A 20,459-nucleotide genomic window follows, 5' to 3' on the forward strand; every position below is an offset into this window, starting at 1 on the left:
TGGTCTGGGAGCATTCAGAGACTGGGTCAAGTGGCTACCTCTGTATCCAAAGATTTCCAGCCTCCGAGCATGCATCAATTCGACACACCGTCTTGCTCCTAGGACGTAGTTTGAGGTCCGAATTCCCGTACTGTACTATACATGTGTATGGCACGAGCTAGTGCTTTAAGTTGTATATTCGGTATAGTGCATATCGAAAAAGATATAGAATCCTTGCCTATGATTGCACTAAGTCACCGCAACCAACGACTCGCAAGTGGATGTTATGACTAGCTATAGCTAAGGCGAAACTGGCAAGAATATAAGCTATCGCACTAGTTGGCTAGCCTTACGCAGGCCGCTCAGGGGGGGAGCAGGGACCACTAGGCATACAACTACATGATCTTCACCGGGCTGATCCACTGACAACGTATGATGCAGCCGGTGGGCGATCGTGGAGACATGGACTAAGCATTCTGGGGCCCTAGGGCCCCAGGGCCTCAGCTGCACAAACCTCTATCCATTCAATCGTCCCAGGTAGATACAGTACAGTGGTATTATTGCTACAAACTTCACACATAACAATGACGTCTGCACGCCGCATTCCATAGGTTTGCCGCAACAGCCGCAAGTGGCCGGCAATCGAAATGATTATATTGATAGCAGTGACTAACCGGTGCATCGGAATTGATCCCAGCCTGAAATAACCCATTCTGTACCACTTTCTACTCCGGACTTCAGCCAAGCCAGAGTTTCATTCAATCTACCCGCCGGCAACCCTTTCAGACCCATGAATGAATAAGAGCGATCATCAAACCCAGAGGAGAACAATAAACGCCGAAAACCCCACAACCAACCCATGTGAACACGCAACCAGCTGCCGGCAAAGGGCATGCGGAGAAAGCGATAAAAAAAGCATATCATCACGTCATTCTATACCATGCTGCTGTTTGAGACGTTCCAAATTCTCTTGCCTTTCCGCCAGGTCCTCTTTCGATTTAAGCATTTTTTCAGGCTGATGGTATAGGACTAGAAGTCGGAGCAGCGAATGTCAGCCGCGCAATCCTTCTCGTCCGATGACCGTTCCGATTGCCCACCGCATGGAGAAAACATACCAACGAGATATCTGTTCTGGAAATTGAAGCCATTGAGTTTATCGCATGCCTGTTTGGCGTCGTGAACGTCCTCGTATACCACAAAGGCAGTGCCCTTGGAGTTGTTTGCGATTCCCTGACGTATTTGTCTGCCGGAGACAGCGTTAGTTGCGGAGTTGACGCTAATTTGGACGATCGCGCGTGAGTCACGGAGAGGCCTACCGGATGGGACCGAATTTGCCAAAGAGGTCGAAGAGTTGCTCCGCTGTTACGTTGTAGCTAGATACGGACCCAAGTCGTTAGCATTCATGTCGTGATTGACGAAACCATATGTCGCGGAATGTATCCGTTTGAATGGCGATGCGACGATCGACAGGCGGGTTCTAAAGATTCCGAGTGCGAGGAAAGGCTTACTTGAGGTTCTTGACAAAGAGAATCCTGGAGGCCCGTTAGTCATAGTTTGAACCAGATCCAACCTTCCAATAGAGACAAGAACGCATGCCCAAGGCCCCTGAAGCCCAGGAGCGAAGCGGGAGACTATGGCGGGCTACCGGAAGGGGAGGGGTAGAATTGTTCGAACAGAACCTACCGATTGGCTTCGGGGGCGAGCTTTCGGCTCATTCTCGGGTGGGACAGTAGATGCTGTAGAAAGACGTGAAAGAAGGAATCAAGGTCGAGTCAGATACCCAACGGGGGTCTGGAGGAAGCTATATGAGAAGGAAGAGAGGAGAAGAAGGCAAGAGAGGAACAAGAGAGAGGGAAGCAATATCCGCGACGAGCACGAGGTTCGGGAGAGACTGGGCTGCCTTGCCTGATCGGGATTAGTCGCCTCGGAGGAGGAGCCTCACTTTTTATGGGAGTTTGATGATAGTTGACTTCCTACAGCTCTCATAACAATAGAAAAGATGCAATAGAATATTTATTTAGCTTCAGAGTTAGGATATGACCTTTTGGAATGGTGCTAAAGTACTCCATAGTCATATTCTGGTGCCGTAAACGATTTACTAGGAAGGAGTAATTTACAACAGCAATACTTTTTTAGGTAGGATGACTGCCTGAGGCAGACAGCAGAGGACTCTCTCTCTCTCTCTCTCTCTCTCTCTCTCTCTCTCCCCCCCTCTGTGTGTCTCTACGCCGGGCGCCTTGTCGCCCTCCTCCGTCCGGCGACTCCCTCCTCCTCCTCCCCTCTCCTCTCCTCTCGGCCTCCATCGCCGCCCATCGTCCCTTGCCAAACCCCTCCTCCTTCCTCCTCCTTCTCCGGCCTTATCTTGAGGCGCAACTCTTCAATCGCTAATTTTCCTTTATCTTCTATTTCTTGAATTTGCCGTTTTCTATCTCCGCTCCGCACCCTACTGTAGTGCAGCTTTCTTCCGTTGTCTGCTTTCTTGCGCGCGCGCGCTCTCTCTCTCTCTCCCGCCCGTCGGCAGAGGCTCGCTCAACTTCCCCCCCTCAACCTCCGCCGTGCGACTCTGCTCTGTCGACTTCCTCTCTCCCCCGTCTCCCCCCACCACTTCTCCCCCACCAACCTTCCCATTCGGACTTCTATATTCATCTCATTATTCCTCGTGCGAATCCCATTCTGCCAGGAATGACTTTCTCTTTGCCTGCGGTGGCCCGTCTTTAGCCCGTGTGGTCAAATATCCCCGCTTCGCACCCGTCTGCCGCAAGCACCTTTTCTCTCCTCCGGGCCTCTTCTCGCTCCTTTCCCGCTCGATTCTCTATCTTCAGGCCTCATTATGATTAGTGCAACATCCTTTTCTACCCATCTCGGGACTCGACCACCGCGTTACCGCACTCCCTCACCTCCGCGACGCGCCGTCGAGCCGATTTCACCCTGCTCAACCTCCGACATCCGAGCCTCATGGATTGACCGCAGCATCGCCAGGGTGGCTGCCTCCGATCGTGACCAATACCCCCCGAACCATGCCGGCTATCATGCTGCAGATCATTCCGCTACTCATCGACCGAGTCATGGCAGATCGAGTTCGACCATCGACGCTCTCGCGACCATCGCTCTAGCCACCAGCCCTACCTTCGCACCTCTCTCCTACCGCCCCCCTTCTCAAAACTCGACACCCGCATTGTCGCTTTTCCCCCCCGAACCCATTGAATCCTCCGAACGTCCCGCCAAGCGACCGCGCTCAGAAAAAGATCAATCGCCGTTCCATTCCCACCGGTCGCTGCCCGTGCACGATGCAAATTCTTCTGCGGTGCTTGATAGCATGAAGACGGATGCAGAGCTTCTATTGAACTTTGCCCGACCCAACTTCCAGCCTACCATTCAGCCCGCCAAACGAGTCAGCATAGATGAGCACGCTCTTTACGCCGGAAGTGAAACACAGCGTTTTGATAGGATTGGGTCCGCAGTGGGATCATGGGCCGCTCACACCGAAATCTCTACCCACACCATTTCAAGCAATAGCGCTCTTCCACCATCTCGAATGAGGTCACAGTCCGATGGATCAGCAGCCATTGCGCGACCAACAATACAAGGCTTGCGACCTAACACCAGTTCTTCAACTCTTCCCCCGATACTCTGGCAGGATGAAGAGGTTGCGGAGGATGATCACTGGGGTTCAGCAAACAAATACATCTTCAGTGGCACACAATCCAATCTTCAGGCTGCCGATGTTATGCGCGGTACCCATGCAGGACCGATGCCGACGGACCTGCCTCCCAAGACGGAAGACGATACGGAGTCGGAGGAGTCAGGTCAGGCTAGCTGTGCTGCTTGTAATCTCGTCCGCATACCAATAGACACTGGAGAGCAGGGTGATGTGACGTGGATTAGTTGCGACGGCTGCAAGCGCTGGTATCATATCGTCTGCGCTGGGTTCAAAAATGATAGAGAGGTGCGGACTGTGGATAAGTTCATTTGCCGCGCCTGTGGACCCTTGCATGGACGGACGACATTTGTTCGAAAGTCATCTCGCGCCCGTACCGCAATTGACTACGCTGGTCTGAACCAAGGGCTTGTCAAAGCTGCAACAGACTCACTAGAACATCATTACATTGAACCTATTCGCCAAGGCAAGATCCGGTTCCTCCCTGAGAATTTCCCCCGCATGCGCCCGGAGCTCATCACGGCCGAGTACTTCGAAAGAGGCAGTGGCATGACAGAACCGATAGTCATCCCTGCCGAGTGGAATACTCGCAACTCGGCCCCGACGCTTCCTCCGGACTTGGACGCTCTAGCGCAGGAAGCGCCCACGCAAGAGATGTTTGATGAACTCCTAGATCATCTCGATGCGGGCGAGCAAAGCCTTGAGCAAGTGGTAGACTGCGGCCAGGATCAACTGGACATGGTGATACCACAAGGCTTGACGGTTAGACAAGTGGCCGAGCTCTACGGACCCGAAGAGAGGGTCGAAGTCATCGATGTCAAATCTCAACAAGGAGAGGACAAGAGATGGACCATGCAAAAATGGGCTGATTACTATGAGAGCACTGGTGACAAAGTAGTGCGAAATGTCATCAGCTTAGAGGTCTCACAGAGTCCATTGGGCAGGCTCATCCGACGACCAAAAGTGGTTCGTGATCTGGATCTGCAAGATTCAGTCTGGCCCCGTGAACTTCAAGCAGTGGGAGACTACCCAAAAGTACAGTTCTACTGCTTGATGTCTGTGGCCGACTGTTACACCGACTTTCATATTGATTTTGGCGGGTCGTCCGTCTACTATCATATTTTGAAAGGCAAGAAGACTTTTTTCTTCATCCCGCCAACGGACAAGCATTTGAAGAAATATGAGGAATGGTGCAATTCGCCCGCACAGGATACCACCTTTCTCGGTGACCAAACCAAGGAATGCTACCGCGTGGACCTTGTTGAAGGCGACACAATGTTGATTCCCTCCGGCTGGATCCATGCTGTTTGGACTCCGGAGAATAGCCTGGTCATTGGTGGTAATTTTCTGACGAGGCTGAACTATGGGATGCAGATCAAGATTGCAAACATTGAGAAGGACACAAAGGTACCGAGGAAGTTCCGGTATCCTTTCTTCCAGAAAATTCAGTGGTATACTGCGTTGAAGTACCTCGAGGAAGACCCGGTTCCTCACGGCGTTCTCGACGCATTTGCACAGGACGGCAATTATCGCTTTCATCGAGACTATCCCATATACTATGAATTTGGAGACAGGACGAACACTGCCCCGCCGGGCTCTCCTTATCATAATTCACGCTTCTATTCACAAGCAGAGTTGGAAGGCCTGCCAGACCTTGCAAAATACCTTCTGCGTACCGCCTTGATCGCTGGGTCCTACCTCGTGGAAGGGGTAACGATGGATGCTAGGAATGCAGTCAAACGATCAATACCGAAGACGCCAGGCGATCCAGTCGACGTTGTTAAGCAGTTTGGGATATGGGTTGCATGGAAGCGTGGAAACGAGAAAGCACCTCAGTGGACTCGCCCCGGCGTGATCGAGAGCAACCCAAAACTCAGCCTTGTCGAGAAAAAGCCAGCTGGAAGACCTAGTCGTCGCTCAGAGCGCAACGCGGACAGCCAACGTACTTATGCAGAGCGACAGGCTGTGCAGCGACTCCCGGAGCCACCCAAGGACCTGGCGATTCAATCGAGCAACAAGAGCAGCTCCAGTTACAATGTGCCTTCAATCACGGATTCTCATATTCCCACGAGCCTTTCCAGCGCTAACGCAGGTATCAAAGAGGAGCCCGCGCCTAAGCCTCGAACAGCACTTCGGGGCTCGGGGCTCGGTCCCAAACGGGTTGCATGTGATGCTTGTCGCAAACGCAGAATCCGCTGCCATCACAAGGACGAACAGAATGATAGCCTAGCATCCAAACAGACAGCCATGGGTGCTTTCGGTACCGGGGTCCATTCGCCGGCGCATGATGCAGCGTCTGCTCTGAACTCATTGGCGGCCATTGCATCGGAAGCAGGTCTTCAGGACAATGGCGTTAGTAGGAATATGGATCGCTTCGAAGCGTCATTGATCACCGTGGGCACTCCGCATCCATCAACCAACAGGCTTAACGAACTCAGCCCCGAAGGGCAGAATACCGGAAAGAAAGGCCGGAGCAAGGCCTGTGACGACTGTCGGAAGAGCAAGGTTCGTTACGCCGTTCTGCATCTCGTGATATACATTTGCTAACTGACCATAGCGCCGGTGTATCCATGATGAGTATGGAAGAATTGATCCCATCAAAGCTCAAGAACGAGCAAAGCCACGAGCCGCGGCTTCTGTGAAACGGCCACGTCCCAATGAGGAAGGAATCGGCTCTGGTGTCAGCAAACGGATGAAGCAAGAAAGTACTTCTCCTGTGTCTCGGCCGCTCCATCTTGGTAACAGAGACCACGCTATGCTGGATGTACATGACCATGTCGGCCATGCTTCTAAGGATCTGGACCTACATGACCCATATGCCGACCTCCCTCACGAGGATCAAGATTCTCCACAACAAGCGGCAACGGACAAGGAGGCCCAGCTCGGGCAGACCTCATACGCATCACCGCCTGCCTTTCAGTCCGACACCGTGGTAACAAACGAGGCCAACTCTGCTCTTGCTTCTAAGCCCACAGCTACGCTCGTATCGCCACCGACCTCGTTGGCGGACGATACCGACGTTCCCAACGATTATGCAGATGGTGAAGGAGAGCATGTTGTGATTCTTCACACGCCGACATCTAGCTCGCGACACTCTTCCCGTCAGCCTCGCCAGGTCGACCGGTATATACCTGAAGTTCATGTGATCAAAACGAGCAAGTCGACGACGCACACGCCCAGCGCACGCCGTTCATCCTTCGGCGCGTCAAGTACCGGTGTACGTAGGTCTACTCCCGGCCCATCTTCGGGGACCAAGAAATCAGCGTCACGGCCCTCGTCATCACATAATGCGAAGAAGAGCTTCTGGCCGATGGATGAGAAGAAAGGCGAGCGTGCTCCTGCAGCCTCGATTTCCCCGGGCCAAACCAACAAATCCACGAAGCGTGCGGCTGACGACGAGCCGGATGCTGAGAGTCTTCGTCTGATCCGCGAACTTCAGGAAGCCGAATTCGGCCTTCGGAAGCGATCTACGAGAGCGTGAATCGACGCTTGATCTCTTCAGTCGGGGCTGGGTTTGATTTTATTCAGTGATATATCTAGATTACCTTCATCGGGCAACCGGCTTGTCCGAACCGAGAAGGGTCCAACCCACCGGTTCGGCTTTTTCCTGGGATGCGGAGTTTGAGAGTTTGGGGGAGTCCGACGGACATGGTAATGCTTGTTGTTTTCATCATTCTTTGGTCTGATTCATGGATTGCGATTCCATTTGGCGTTCTGTTCTTTGGTTGGGTGTTTTGCGGCTTTTCCATTACCCCGTCTTGCTTATATCGTTCGAGAACCCTTTCAGCCTTTTCTTTCATGTGTGTATCCGGCGTTACTGTTTTACGGTTGGGCTGTTCTGATACGGTCAGTCGCCTGTCTAGATGATGTTCTTTCTGGTCCAGTCGTTCCTTCTGGCTTCTCTCTTTATCTCCTGGCCCATGGTCAACGTTCAAATCTCATTCCCATATGGGGAGGATCGTCCTCGGAACATGAGGCGACCTGCTGCTTTACCTGCTGCTACTCATTTGATCCCAGCGCTGTTTGTACTCTTCATCTTAATTCGGAGATCTCCTAGAACCTATTCCCTTCGTGTTGCTGGACGAAACCTGGGTGGTTGCTGATCTTTCCCTTCCGTCTTTTCGTCACCTTGAAGTGGCCTGCGATGAGTTGATCTTATTTCATTTTTTCCTCTGCTTTCATGGCACTACCCCCGCCTGCCTGCCCATACTTAGCTTGCTTTGCTATTTCTCCACCTTATATGATCGTAGCGAGTAATCTTCCACAACAAAAATTTCCATTGTGACCTGCTAAATTCCATTTAGACATAGCCCGCAGTAGCTTACGGGACTAGAATTCGGTGTGCCTCCTTCGCCACAACCCTCCCTCACAATCTCCACTAGGGTGTTCTCTCCGATACCCTCGCTTCCAAAGAGCGAAAACCCGCCATTTTCCACGGCCGGGATGTAAGGCTAACTCTGCGAGGGAAGCCAGGCCCTGGTGGTATATACACAACACATTGATCCATAATCCCCGAATGATAACGGACGTGGACCGTCAAGAGGCTCTAGATACCTCCTTCCCGATTCGGTAACCGTTCAACCTCTCCAGCTCAGCTCAGGGCTGGCATCTATGATCTATGATCGCCGCGTGCAACAAACCAACATAACTTCCTGTGAACGTGAGGCGCTTTTAAAACGCCTGCCCCATCTTATGCAGTTCAGAAAAGCTACGGATGCAAGGGACTGAAAGAGTAGTCAGCTGACGTGGTGTGCTAGAGCAGCCCCGCGAACCTCACATTTCCTCTTACCCATGGAAGCATTGGAGAGACAAAAGATCGCGCGTCAAACAAACGAGAGTCGCTACAGACATATTGGGCACAGTCCGTTGGTTTATGATCGGGTTGGGTAGGTAGGTAGGTAGTTTCGGGGCTAGCACAGTCCAACAAGTCGAGTTCCAAAGGTTCCATGAGTCCATTCTTGGACTTAATAATCTAAGGTATGGTGTTCTTGATACTAGTACGCCGCGGGGTGTGCGCGCTGCTCTATAGTTCTCCAGTGGGCCAAGGAAAGGCTCCTGGATTCCCCTCCACCCGGCCCCCCGCTCTCCTCCTGCTCCGTACTTAGGGAGCTTGATCATTGGAGCGGTGGATTTCAGCTTGGCCAGGTGGAATTATCGAAAATGAAATCGAAAACCTGCGAGGTTATGGGGACTGGCCAACTGGTCGTCCCGAAGCAGCAGAGTAACAGAACAACTGCCAAACTTGGCAGATGTGCTGATTGTTAAGGTTCGAAAGCTCAATCCCCAACGCATGCATCAACTTGAACCTGTTTGACCTTTTTAGCATGATGCTCTTGATTGAGAGATAAATTTGTAGAATAACTCTATTCAGCACCACAACCATCCAGCCACAGCAATATGTACTAAATGACCGAAATACACATCAAAGATAATGACAACGACCAGGCCGGGACTCCACCACCTATGATCCCCGGCCAGGACAAACACAACGATGTATATCATGTAGTCAAATGGTTAGTGGTACGTACTCCGTGATTTTCGTGTCTATCATCGCCTCGTGGTTCGTTGGTTTCCAGCCCAGACTCGAACAGAACGCCAGTCATCAATGCAATCATGCAGATAAATAACATGCAGGGGTATATAATCCCACCAATATGGTAGTAGCAGAAATAATCATGAGAACGAACAGTAGAAATAGACATCCGACACCAGCCTCTAATTACGCGGATGCTCAGCCGGGTTTTCGACACCCGCACTTGCCCAGCGGCGAGGGCGAGCCTGTTCACCAATGTAATTTTTAATCACGCAAGGACTGTCGTCAGATTGCTGACAGACCTTGCGCCGATTCAGGTGCTTGAAGCGCGGGCCTAGAGGCCCGTTCACGTAATGATACTGACCCGCAAATCGGTACTGGCGCTCATCGCCCAACGGGTAGAACTTGTCGCCCCAGTGCCCATTGAAGTAGAACCACTCAATAGGCGCCGAGGGGCTCACAGTCGAGGCCCGGAGCATGTCGCTGGGGAAGTCATACGTGTATGTGTGCACGTTCAAGAGCGGGTCCCACAATGGACCGCGATTGGTCTGGTCGTGCAGCAAGCCCCAAGGCAAGATGTAGGCGTGCACGCCAGGAGTAGCATACATAGCATGGGTGCCAAGGGCGGAATATATGACCGGCTGGTTCACGGTCAGTGGGGGAGACTAACGATCCGGGGCGGGACGAAGTTATGGGGATTGATTATGACTTACCCGTTGGCCAATCTTCTCGACGGCTTCGTAGCTGTATGCTTCTCCCGCTGAGTGGGCACTGAAAAAGAGGGCCTTGGGCCGGCCATTATGAAAGCGCACAAGACAGTGTTCCCAGTCCCCAACATGGTTGCCGAATCGTACGTTCAACACCACGTTGCCAAGGTTGAAGCTGTAGAAGAAGAACCAGAAGGCATCCACAATGCCGTTGCCTTTGTCCATCACCAATAGGATGGCTGGCGCATTGCTGCGCCCGCCCGTAGTCTCAACATGGATGGGCTCCCCACCAAAACGCTTGCGCAACTCGTCCCGCAAACCTTCATCTTGTTGTAGATCCTCTGGGCGCAAATAGCCGAGTTTCTCAGGCGACCACTCAGCATCGTTGTCGCCGCCATCCAAGTCATCTCCTTCGCGGAGGGCATGGGCTGAATCGTACCACTGCGCTCGGTCACCAGGTGTGTCATTCGGGATGGGCCCATCAACCCGCGCATCCCAGTCAGGCCAAGACTTTTCCAGGTCACTATCAGGATCGTCAGGGATATTCTGGTCGCCTTCCATCCACGAAGGTCGATGCTCGACATTATCGTTGCTGGTGAGAAACACATTGTGCCCATCCTGCCACTGGTTCAATCGATCCAGGTCATTTAAAGTGGGATGATCCCAATACGATTGGACGGGGGTGTAATTGAGCATAGGTGTAATATGATACAGGTGTTCGGCGATGTCGCAAGGCCAGAATTGCTCATCGGAGAACAAATGGACCAGCGGCGCATACTGGAAGACATAGTCTGGGATTTCGCGGCGGGAGCGTTCCGCCTCATCCCAAGCGGCCTCGGGATGGGCGGAGTCATTGAATTGGGCGGCACGCCAGGCGGAGAAGTCTTCGTTGGACCCTTGGCCAGCCGCCGCGACGGCCTTGCGGTGGCCGAAGCGGGGGCGCACCAAGCGAAAGTGGGCGGTCCCACATAGGCCGAACCAGCGGCAAGCCTTCCGGTCTAGCCAGGATGGAGATGACGAAATCCAGCGACGTTCGTCCTGATCCTCCTCGTACCAAATGAAGGCCGACGGATTAACAGCGCGAGCGACACTGTTGATCACGACATAGGCAATCAATGAGGATAGAGTGAAAATCGCTGCGGTCGTTGTGCGCACCATCTGTTGACCGACACTCGCAGAAACGTCTGAATCGGCGAGTTGCGAAGGCGATTGGGTCGATAAGGCTACCGACCTGACCTTGTCTGGATCGCGAACTTGATCTTCAAGATCACGGTGGGCTGTGGACGACAAAGGGTGCGTGACCAATTGCCCGTTCGGGAAAGTAGCAGACGTGGTCGAGGATGGATCGGGCTCAGCGATCAATGCGAACGCATCGAGAGGGTTGACAGGGGATGAAAGATCATGAGTCCTGAGAGGGGAGGAGGCACAGAGCAGCGACGAGGAGGAGAGTAATAATATTAAGCAGAGAAGGATGGAGGAAGAAAAAGAGTAACCAGACCGAGTAACCAGACCCAGAGCTGGGCGCCAGGGCAGCAGGGGAGACACTATAAGAAGCCGAGAGAAACGCGGCCATGATCCGTCAGCCGGACCAGGTCCGTAGGTTCGAGAACAGAAATTGAGGAATGGAGTCAGGGCGCTTTGTTGGTTCATGGAGCTTGCCGGGTAGGGCAGAGCCAGGACGGCGCATCCGGGGACATCCGGATATGAAGAGGATCGCCATATATGGGTTTGGTTTAGGGCTGAGAACAACAGGGCATCGGTGACTCGGGACGAATGGAAAGATGGGAAAGAGGGACAAATGATTAGATCATAAAGGAGGGAGGGGGGGGGGGGAGGGGAGACGGACGGATGCAGGTGGAGAGAAGGAATGCCAGCCCGTTCCGCGGTGAGCCGGTGACAATGAATGGAGAGAAGAAATAACATTCTAGACAGATGAACGGAACGGGATTCACTTACTACTGCTACTACTGCTGTCGTGATGACGACGATAGTGACGATGATGAAAAGCCATGATGATCAACAATGATACCAGTCGAGCTACTTACTTAACTCTCCGGCTCAAGTCGAGACTTGACTGATAATGATGATGATGATGGAGTGGGGATGATGGAGCGATAAGTCAGAGAGCGAGAGCGAGAGCGAAAGCAAGAGAGACAGCAAAAACAAGCCTGAGGCCCAAAGCAGAGCCAAGGGAATGAATGATGCAATGCAGCAGTCATTCGTAAATTCGATTAGTCAAGGCTGAAACCAGTTAGACTGAGTTGATGATCAGCTGGATCATGCGGTGAGAGATGCGATGAAAGCTGCGATGAAAGATGCTCATGAATGAGTTTACTTGGTGAAAATGATAAGCAGAGCAAGAAGAAGAGCCGATGATGACTACACAGTCTGTCTAACTACACATAGATCTTTACCCCAATCGGGCAGCCGCCCGCGATGACTCGGGACCTATAGATTGATCGATTCCGGATTCACCGCCTTGATATGCCGGTTCTGAACTTATTCATGTGTTGATGGTTGATGGTTAACGTTAATGGATACTACTACTCTCATCAACTCACGGTTCTTCAGGGAACAGACTGTCCATACTATAAACCAACCACACCATGTCGCTTCCTCCGCCCATCCCGGTCGATCCGGCCATGTTAGTGGACCAGCCCCATCCCGATTTCGACATCGACTCTGACTATGAATATGAATATCATCCCACCGAAACTGAGGTCCGCCTTGGCATCCCTCCCTGCCTTGTTTTTTTCCACCCTCTTTTCTCCGAATCCTTTTTTTTTCACTTTCATTCTGCTTCTAACACCTATCCACCACCTAGACCGTCTATCTCACCCTTGACCTCACGTCTCTCCACGGTCCACTTCGACCTCCTCGCCGTCGACAACCTTCCGCGACTGCCGCCTCATCAGCATCAGCAACAGCCACCAACATCTCCGACGAACCCGATGCCGCTGAGTTCACCCATGTGGAGTCCCCATCCGATGGCCTACAAATCCTTGGGCTTCACACCCCTAATCCCATAATATCATACCAGAACCAGATCTTCAGCGGCACCTGGGCCGATCAACTCGGCACCGACCTGATCTTTGCTCGTCCAGACGAAGGAGGGGGAGGAGGAGCGGAGGAACAACCAGGGGAGACTGCACCGTACGACCCGTATGGTACCCACCGCACAGAGCAACCCGACACTCCTCTCCGTCACGGACACACCTACGACCTTCTCGCCGCCCCCAGCATTAAGATTATAGGCCGCAAAGCCAATCTCATCTCCGCTAGCCAATCCTCGGCGGTGGCAGCAGCAGCAGCAGCAGCAGCACCGGGATCAGATGAAGGGGTAAACCCTAACCTTGGGCAGTCTGACTACCCCCCTGCTGGCCTCACGCCCCCCGTATCAACAACCGGGATTATCCGTGCCCCCAATCACCCCGCAAGCAACCAAATGCGGTTCCTCGAACGTCTGGCCAGTCTGAAGCGAAGCAAGGGAGAGACCGACACGGTGCGCACCGTCTTCAGCACCAAACGGATCCAGTCTGACCATGCATCGTCGATGGGCGGGCGGGCGCTCGGCTGGGCGCGCACCGACGAACAGCTGGCGGAAATCCAGCGCTTGAATGAGCTGGCGTTGCAGGGTGATGCGGTTGCGATGGCCGAGCTGGAGGCGCTTTACACCCGGCTTGGTGAGGATGTCGAGAGGGAGGTGGGGAGCGATGACGATGACGATGACAATGACAATGACGGTGATGGCGATAATGACGATAATGGTAATGATAATGATATCGAGATGGGAGGCGTGGAGGGAGAGCCGGAGGTTGCGGGGGAGGATCCCACGCGGGATCTGAATCACGACCAGTACCTCGACCCGGAAGAGTTACTCTCGCAGGCTCGTCGAGAACCTCAGCAGCCGCAGCCTTGATCCATGCTCTTCGTTTGACTGCACAACATCCTCTGTTCAGGACGGTTAATCCTCCTCGACATGGTCACGTGAGAGGACCATGATCAGAGGCTCCAAGCCGAGGTTCATCTTCCAAAGGGGAAACAAGCTTTAATAGTCACGAGTACTATTTCCACCGCACTGCCCGGCGGGCTCACTCGGCCCTGCCGACGCTCGCCAGCACAAATCCTGAACGCCGAACAGAAAAGCGTATGAGTAAGAGAGTCGGCGGTAACCGAATCGGAATCCGCGATGGGTCCCTTGGTTTTGCATGCACGCTACCCTACTAAGTTATAGCTAAGGTAGTTAGCGCCCTGCGGCATACGAAGAACTACCGCAATCGCGTAGAGGCTAGAGCCCGGCGCTACCATCACGATACCGTCTACAGATGTACTGTACCGAGGTCGGTCTTCTGCCATGTCGACAATGATGAACCATGGCGTCATCGGGTCTCAGGCTGCAGGTACTCATAGACTCTGCATGTGACGGGGAGTCCGGAGATCTGCAACGCGTTCACCATCAGGGTTGACCCTCATGATTGGATGGAATGCACGTTTGCTTGGAAGGGGATAGATTAAAAAATGATTTATTCATCTTAACAAATGACGTAGTGGGATCTCATCCCATACAGTATCACCGAATATCCAAGACTATTTCCTGTCTCTCGCCCCCCTCACAACAATACTATAGCATGCATATAGAGTAGATAAATCAGGCACTGGTCTATTTTCCCAAAGGTCAATAGACCCGAGCAGTCGTGCACCGTAGCAAAAAAAGAAAGAAAGAAAAAACACTCTGACTCAAGTCCGCTGCACCAAACGCTTTTTGGTCAATCGATCTCATTCCATTGACATGATTACCATTTAAAGCTATCCCCTCCCCCAACCCCAACCCCATAATATACACACCATCTCCATCCCAATGGAAGACAAGACAACAGAACAAACCAGATTTCAAAAATAGAAAAGCAATCCCCGCCCCACTCCATAGAGAAAACATCACCCCCGAAAAGCGATGAAAAGCGCAAGGAAGTTTTGACCCACCGACACCAGAAAAACAACCGAATAGCCCAACACGCAACACCCGATGTCAACCAAACAGAAAAAAAAGGCACCCAGGAAGCCTGCACGGTTTGGAATGCGCCCCCCACCCCCCACCTCCCCCATAGATATTGTAGCCGGGTCCACGTGGGAGGTGCAGAACCAAGCTTGAACCGGGATCTTGCAATAGGGCGAGAGGGAGGACAGAGCCATTGCCCGCTACTGTCTGGGTTTTGTAAAAACAAAAAAGGTTTGGGAATCACCGGCCCCATAGCGCTCTCGTCTCGACCGGCGACGGAGGGGGTGGAGGTGGAGGCATGGGCACCTCCAGGAGCCCTGTACTCGTTGTTGGGGTTGCTGCGCCGGTAGCGCTCGCCTTCCGGGCTGCGGACTCGACGGCGATGGACTTGGGGATGTGGTTGGCGGCGGAGAGGATGGCGGCGGAGATATCCTGAGGGAATGTGGAGGAACAGGCGGGAGTAATGAGGGTAGGACGATGACGTTGCGGGGACATGTTCGCCATTCTGTGCCTTGTATTATGCTTTTCTGTGGTGGTTGTGGTGTTGTTGCTATGGTTGAACGGGATTGTAGTTCAGGGTGTATGTAGTTCAGGGTTCGGAGGTGGTTGTTTCTTAGGGTTTGTTCTGGATGGAGGAAGGTTCGCTATAAGTTGTTGCTAGACTTAATAGCACTGCAGTTGAGGGATTAGCAAGAAGTACATCTACAAAGGCGTGGGTCAAGGTAGATATAAGTAATATCAGATGGTAGGCGGGCACATGGCAACTCGTCGAGACAATTCGGCAGACGAGGACCCGTAGGGCCGAGAGGGAAGCTCCGGGGGGTATACAGTACATGCTGGAGCTCCGAAATTCGCCGAGGCAGAAAGGATTCCCGGGGCGCAGTCATGTCAATGGAAAGTAAATGAATTGCTTACCTCATTTAGTGAATCAGAAATGGTAATAGTAATAGTAGTGGCTGTTGTAATAAGTACTGTAGTGTTCCGAGCAGTGTCTGGTTTGGCGGAAGGTACTGGGTGGGTTGAAAGGGTAGGGGGAGATGCTTTTTAAATCCCCATTGACCGAGAACAATGAGCAAATGAAAGAAGGATTAGGAGGGCGACAGAATGCAGGGCGAACAAGCCACTCGACGCCAGCAGTGTACAGTACAGTCAACTGTATACAAGGAAGCACAACCATTCGTTGAAGGAGTAGTGTGGTAGTAGTAGTAGTTAAGTTAGTAGTAGTAAGTTAGTTGCAGGGGTGAATCTGTTGGGGATGGGAAGTCGCCCGAGTGTTTTGAAATCGACAGATGGAATTCCAATGCGAATGATTAGTGGACTCTACACGGACAGTGGATGATCCCCATGCTCGATCGATTCTTTGTACTATTTATTTCTCCTGGGCCTCGAATCGAGAATCCCAACTAGGTTCAGGGCTGGGGACGCCTCACCCAGCGACTCGGTCCAAAGGGTGGGTTGAAGGCTGCATGCTCGCCACGACGACGGGACGGCAAGACAGGACAGGGCGGGAGAACTTCCGGGGAAGAGCTGGGCTTCTTCCGGGGGAGGAGACGAGTAACTTGAGCAACTTGAGCAAGAGAGAGATAAATCGGAGTGAACAATTAAAGAACAAAAAACCGGGTCGTCAAGGGATGGAGAAAAACCCGATGGGGTAAGGATTCAGCCAGGGCGGATGGAGAAACGTACGTGTGCATTTTGTGGGGAAAGCGAAACAAGGGAACGGACAGGACAGTAACTATATCGTAGTCGCTACTAGTTACCTCAGGGTATGATGGATGCCAGATGGATGAAAGGAACCCTGGAATTGAAGCATAGTCGACAATGTTGACCTGGAGGAAGAAGATACTCTGAGTATGTTGACTTACGAGTCCACTCACGGAGTATGTGTACAGTATGTACATGATGCATACGACCCCATCCTTCTAGAAAGATACTCAGCAACAAAGAGAACTCCACCGGGAATCTGTGAAGTCAACAGTAGTCATTCAATGAGTGGCCACACCCCCCGGTTTCATCTTACTGGGTATGAGCATCTGATTTCTATTTCTATTTTCCCCTCTCACGCCACCAAAGCTGATCCTCCCTCCCTCCCTCTCCCCTTTCCCCCGTATGGTAGGTAGTACTGAGTATACTGTGCACTCGGTATACATACCCCAGAAAATGACTGCAACTGCATTGTCCCTTTTCAGTAGTCCAGGATAGTCTAGGACTACTGTATCCCCATGATCCATTCCGGAATCCCTTAAATGCCACCATGTACTGTAGTGCACTGCACCCTGTAGAATCAAACATAGAGACAGACAGCTCTCCAAACCAAGCAGGATGAACCAGGTCTACCTGCCTTTCCCTCCCCGAGTCCCCCCATCCCCCCATCCCCCACATTCCATCCCTCCCCCATCATTCTGGAGAAAGCTGTACACAAAAAAACGAAAACGAAAAACAAAACAAGCGAAGGAGATCATATCCCATGCAGTCATGATCGACAGCTTCAGCAGCAGCAGCAGCAGCAGCACCACCACCACCACCACCACCACCACATGCTCTAGTCAAACCCTCTTTTTTTGGCCTTCATCGTCCTGCCTCCGATAGCAAGCCTCCAACAAGAAGAACAAAAAAAAAAAACAAATTCGTTGACTTTGAAGATGACGCCATCCTTCGACTAGTCCTGTTGATGTCACTCATCAACTATCATAATCATTCATCCATCCATCCATCCATACGCAACCATTCGCAACACCACCACCACCACCACCAACACCTCCAGCTTCCACCATCCAGAATAATGCGTGCTGTACATCTACATCTACATCTACATGCATGTTCCATATCCACTGATGTCATAACGCAGCATACATCCAATGTAGCAAGGGGAAAAGAGGGAGAGATAGGACCTACTTCCGTAGTGGATCTTCCCTACCTAGCTCCGTAGCACCGTATCGTATCCCCATGCCCTATCCCCCATCCCCCATCCTCTCCCCAGATAGCCTCCCACCCACCAAACAAAAAAAAAAAAAGGAATCAAATAAGAAACAGACCCTGCACGGGGCAGGACGGGGGGGAGGGGGGAACCTGAAAGAAAGGGATGGTTCTAGATCAGATCCTACACACTCGATTACCGGAATAGGTAATCCGGCCAGAACGGGCACCTCATAACAGATTCATACGAGGAACGACCTACAACTATAACTGCACATAAACATACTATGCAGTACATGTCTATTCCACAGGAAAGACATTTCAAACCAGGATCGTCAGAGGGGGTCAAGGATTACCTACCAGTCCCCCCCAATTCTTTCTCAAGGAAAGGATTTCCGGTCAAGATCCAGCGAGTAGCGTGGCGACTTGGAAAAGACAATCGGTGGAAAGCAAGACCGCATAGCATGAAATTCGTTTTGATTGTGGAATGAAACAATACGCGCGGCTTTCTTTCTTTCTTTCTTTCTTTTTTTTCGTTTGATGGGCTATTTAACCCTTTCCTTAATGTATCTCATTCCATTACTCTACACACTGGCCGCCCATGGGAGGGAGGGGATATGGGGGTGAATCTATACAATTTTCCCATCCATTCGCTTTATCCCTTGATGCAACATGCGACATTGAGGCCGGTTGCTGTTCTTGTATACACAGAAGACTGAAATGGGTAAAAAAAAGAAACACAAACATGAGTCAGTAAGAATGCATTCGGGCCTGAGAGAAATGGAACCCGGAGGAATTGACCAGCACGCATTCAACACATACACACACACACCACCCACCAGCACCTAACGCCTCGCAAACCAAAATCAACCGGCCAGCCAACCTGCCCCGCCGAGGTCATGAGTAGTAAGGAGCTCATCGACCCGCGGGAGTCAGACTACTAGATGAAAGAAAACACAATCAGAAAGAGAATCACTCCTCGAACTTCCTCTTGACCCCGTTCTGGCCGTTCGGGGGCCCACCGCCCCCAGGAGCTTGTCGGTGTCGTTTCCGAGCTTCTTCCTCCTGCAACGCCTGGCGCTTCTTCCACGCCGTCTTGATTGCAGGAGCCATGCGGATGAGGTCCTCCTCCGTCACCCGATCCTGGATACTCTCCAGAACCTTATGCACCGTCGAGATGTGATTCGCGTCCGACTTGTCATCCCGCAGCCGATGGAACCGCCACCGGCCCTGGTCATCCTGGGCGCATTCGACGATCGTGTCATCCAGCGGCTGGCCCAGGGCCTTCATCGCCTCCCACTCGTCCGGCGTGACGAACATCTCCCCGAAGGGCTGGTACTCGTTCGTGCGCAGCAGCACGAATAGATGGAAGATCGGCATCGTGTCGTAGTCCGCGTACGGTTCCGTGACCCCCTCGGCCTCGTCGTCGGTGTCCGGCTCGAGCAACGGGAACTCCAGCCTCATGCGGAAATCGATGGTGTTCTCCGCCGGCGGCTTCCACTTCAGGATGTGCTCGTCGGTGCCGATCTTGTACGGGGTGCTCCGACACGTGAAGATCAGCCCGTCGTTGCCATGGATCTTCTTGACCTTGGGGATGATCTCGCGAAACATCATCTCGATCCCGTAGCTGAACTGCGTCGATTTGTCTTCCACCGTGAACGTGCGGTGCGGGATCTCCTCGGGGAACTTGCGGTACATGGCGTTGTACGGTCGCAGCACCTTCTCCTTGAAATAGGCCAGCCGCTTGTCGAGCGTGCGGTGCATCAGCGGCTGCCCGTCCAGCACCAGGCAGTCGAACACCAGGAATTTCAGCTGCTGCGTCCCGTCCTCGTAGGTGTCGTTCACGAGCTCACCATCCACGATCGTATTCACGTGGAACTGTCGGAAGGTGTCATCACCGGGGAGCGGGAAGTGCAGCCCCGGCACCCACCGGTAGTCGTTCTTGCGGTCGATCAGGTAGTGCACCTCCGGCGTGTCCGAATCCGGTTCCCCGTGCGCAAAGTACATCAGGCACCGGATGCCATCCGTCTTCTCGCAGACGTAGTAGTCCTCCCGCTGGAGTTCGGTGAGATGTCGCGTCGCGAAACTGACCGGCTGCGCTCCGGGAAAGTTCAGGTTGTTGCGCCCCAGAAGACTGGCGACCTCGCGCCGGAGCATGTCGGCCAGCTCTGGTTCGGCTTTCACGCCGACCGCGTCGAGGTCGGGAACGGAGTTTCCCATCTTGCAGCTGGACGAAGAGGAGCGCGGGGTGGTGGGTGCGTAGGTAGGTAGGTAGGTAGGTAATAAGGGCGAGGCGGGATCGGGATTCAATCGGGTGAGGTGGACTCGACAATGGACGGATCGGAGTTGAGGTGGGCGGGCGATGGGGTTCTTTTGGACTGTCTGTAGAGAGTTGAAAGTAGGTTGAGAGTTGTATAAGAATTGAGGTCGGACCGAGGCCTCGCCTGCAAAGCCGCACAGCTTTGCGCGGTGTTAAAAGAAAGGAGTGTGAGGTGAAAGAAAGGGCAGGCGCATTGAGCTCAATTGGGTGGGCGGGCGGGCTTTTGTCGCCGTTCGGCGGAGGTCGCGGTTGTGGCCTGAGGCAGTCTGACATGCCACCAGTATAGATTCTTAGTAGCCTTCGAGTAATTATCAGGCACAACTTATCAAAGAAACTTTCGTAATATTGGC

The 20,459-nt window shown here is 52.7% G+C and overlaps 7 protein-coding genes across 7 annotated transcripts; 2 read left to right on the plus strand and 5 right to left on the minus strand.

The window, feature by feature from the left end:
* Window positions 1-584: 584 nt before the first annotated feature.
* Window positions 585-1,820, minus strand: BO72DRAFT_433793 (putative pre-mRNA branch site protein p14). Its single transcript, XM_040943218.1, has 5 exons — window positions 1,663-1,820; window positions 1,488-1,511; window positions 1,296-1,352; window positions 1,095-1,222; window positions 585-1,008 (listed from the first exon to the last, which is right to left on the minus strand). The coding sequence occupies exons 1-5, from the start codon at window positions 1,692-1,694 to the stop codon at window positions 908-910; spliced, it is 342 nt and encodes a 113-aa protein (XP_040799157.1). The 5' UTR covers window positions 1,695-1,820; the 3' UTR covers window positions 585-907.
* A 781-nt stretch (window positions 1,821-2,601) lies between these two features.
* Window positions 2,602-7,146, plus strand: jhd1 ([Histone H3]-lysine-36 demethylase). Its single transcript, XM_040939482.1, has 2 exons — window positions 2,602-6,142; window positions 6,195-7,146. Exons 1-2 carry the CDS (start codon window positions 2,810-2,812, stop codon window positions 7,116-7,118), a joined length of 4,257 nt encoding a protein of 1,418 aa, XP_040799158.1. The 5' UTR covers window positions 2,602-2,809; the 3' UTR covers window positions 7,119-7,146.
* A 1,806-nt stretch (window positions 7,147-8,952) lies between these two features.
* BO72DRAFT_479041 (uncharacterized protein) lies at window positions 8,953-12,216 on the minus strand. Its single transcript, XM_040947553.1, has 4 exons — window positions 11,834-12,216; window positions 11,149-11,394; window positions 9,884-11,118; window positions 8,953-9,811 (listed from the first exon to the last, which is right to left on the minus strand). The coding sequence occupies exons 1-4, from the start codon at window positions 11,886-11,888 to the stop codon at window positions 9,353-9,355; spliced, it is 1,995 nt and encodes a 664-aa protein (XP_040799159.1). The 5' UTR covers window positions 11,889-12,216; the 3' UTR covers window positions 8,953-9,352.
* Window positions 12,217-13,559, plus strand: BO72DRAFT_408890 (TFIIIC subunit 6 family protein; the record flags this gene model as incomplete). The annotated part of the gene is made up of 3 exons (XM_040942391.1): window positions 12,217-12,597; window positions 12,702-13,172; window positions 13,239-13,559. Coding segments are annotated over exons 1-3 (906 nt in total), but the record flags the coding sequence as incomplete, so codon positions are not given.
* A 282-nt stretch (window positions 13,560-13,841) lies between these two features.
* Window positions 13,842-15,377, minus strand: BO72DRAFT_498449 (uncharacterized protein; the record flags this gene model as incomplete). Its single annotated transcript, XM_040948774.1, has 2 exons — window positions 13,842-13,923; window positions 15,118-15,377. The coding sequence occupies 2 exons, from the start codon at window positions 15,375-15,377 to the stop codon at window positions 13,842-13,844; spliced, it is 342 nt and encodes a 113-aa protein (XP_040799161.1).
* A 41-nt stretch (window positions 15,378-15,418) lies between these two features.
* BO72DRAFT_450076 (uncharacterized protein) lies at window positions 15,419-15,870 on the minus strand. The gene has a single exon (XM_040945167.1). The coding sequence runs from the start codon at window positions 15,706-15,708 to the stop codon at window positions 15,487-15,489; it is 222 nt and encodes a 73-aa protein (XP_040799162.1). The 5' UTR covers window positions 15,709-15,870; the 3' UTR covers window positions 15,419-15,486.
* Window positions 15,871-18,401: 2,531 nt separating this feature from the next.
* On the minus strand, window positions 18,402-20,292 carry BO72DRAFT_450077 (mRNA guanylyltransferase). Its single transcript, XM_040945168.1, has one exon. The coding sequence runs from the start codon at window positions 20,007-20,009 to the stop codon at window positions 18,762-18,764; it is 1,248 nt and encodes a 415-aa protein (XP_040799163.1). The 5' UTR covers window positions 20,010-20,292; the 3' UTR covers window positions 18,402-18,761.
* Window positions 20,293-20,459: the final 167 nt, after the last annotated feature.

The sequence above is a fragment of the Aspergillus fijiensis genome, assembly GCF_003184825.1.
Source record: "Aspergillus fijiensis CBS 313.89 unplaced genomic scaffold BO72scaffold_41, whole genome shotgun sequence".
Classification (NCBI taxonomy): Eukaryota; Fungi; Ascomycota; class Eurotiomycetes; order Eurotiales; family Aspergillaceae; genus Aspergillus; species Aspergillus fijiensis.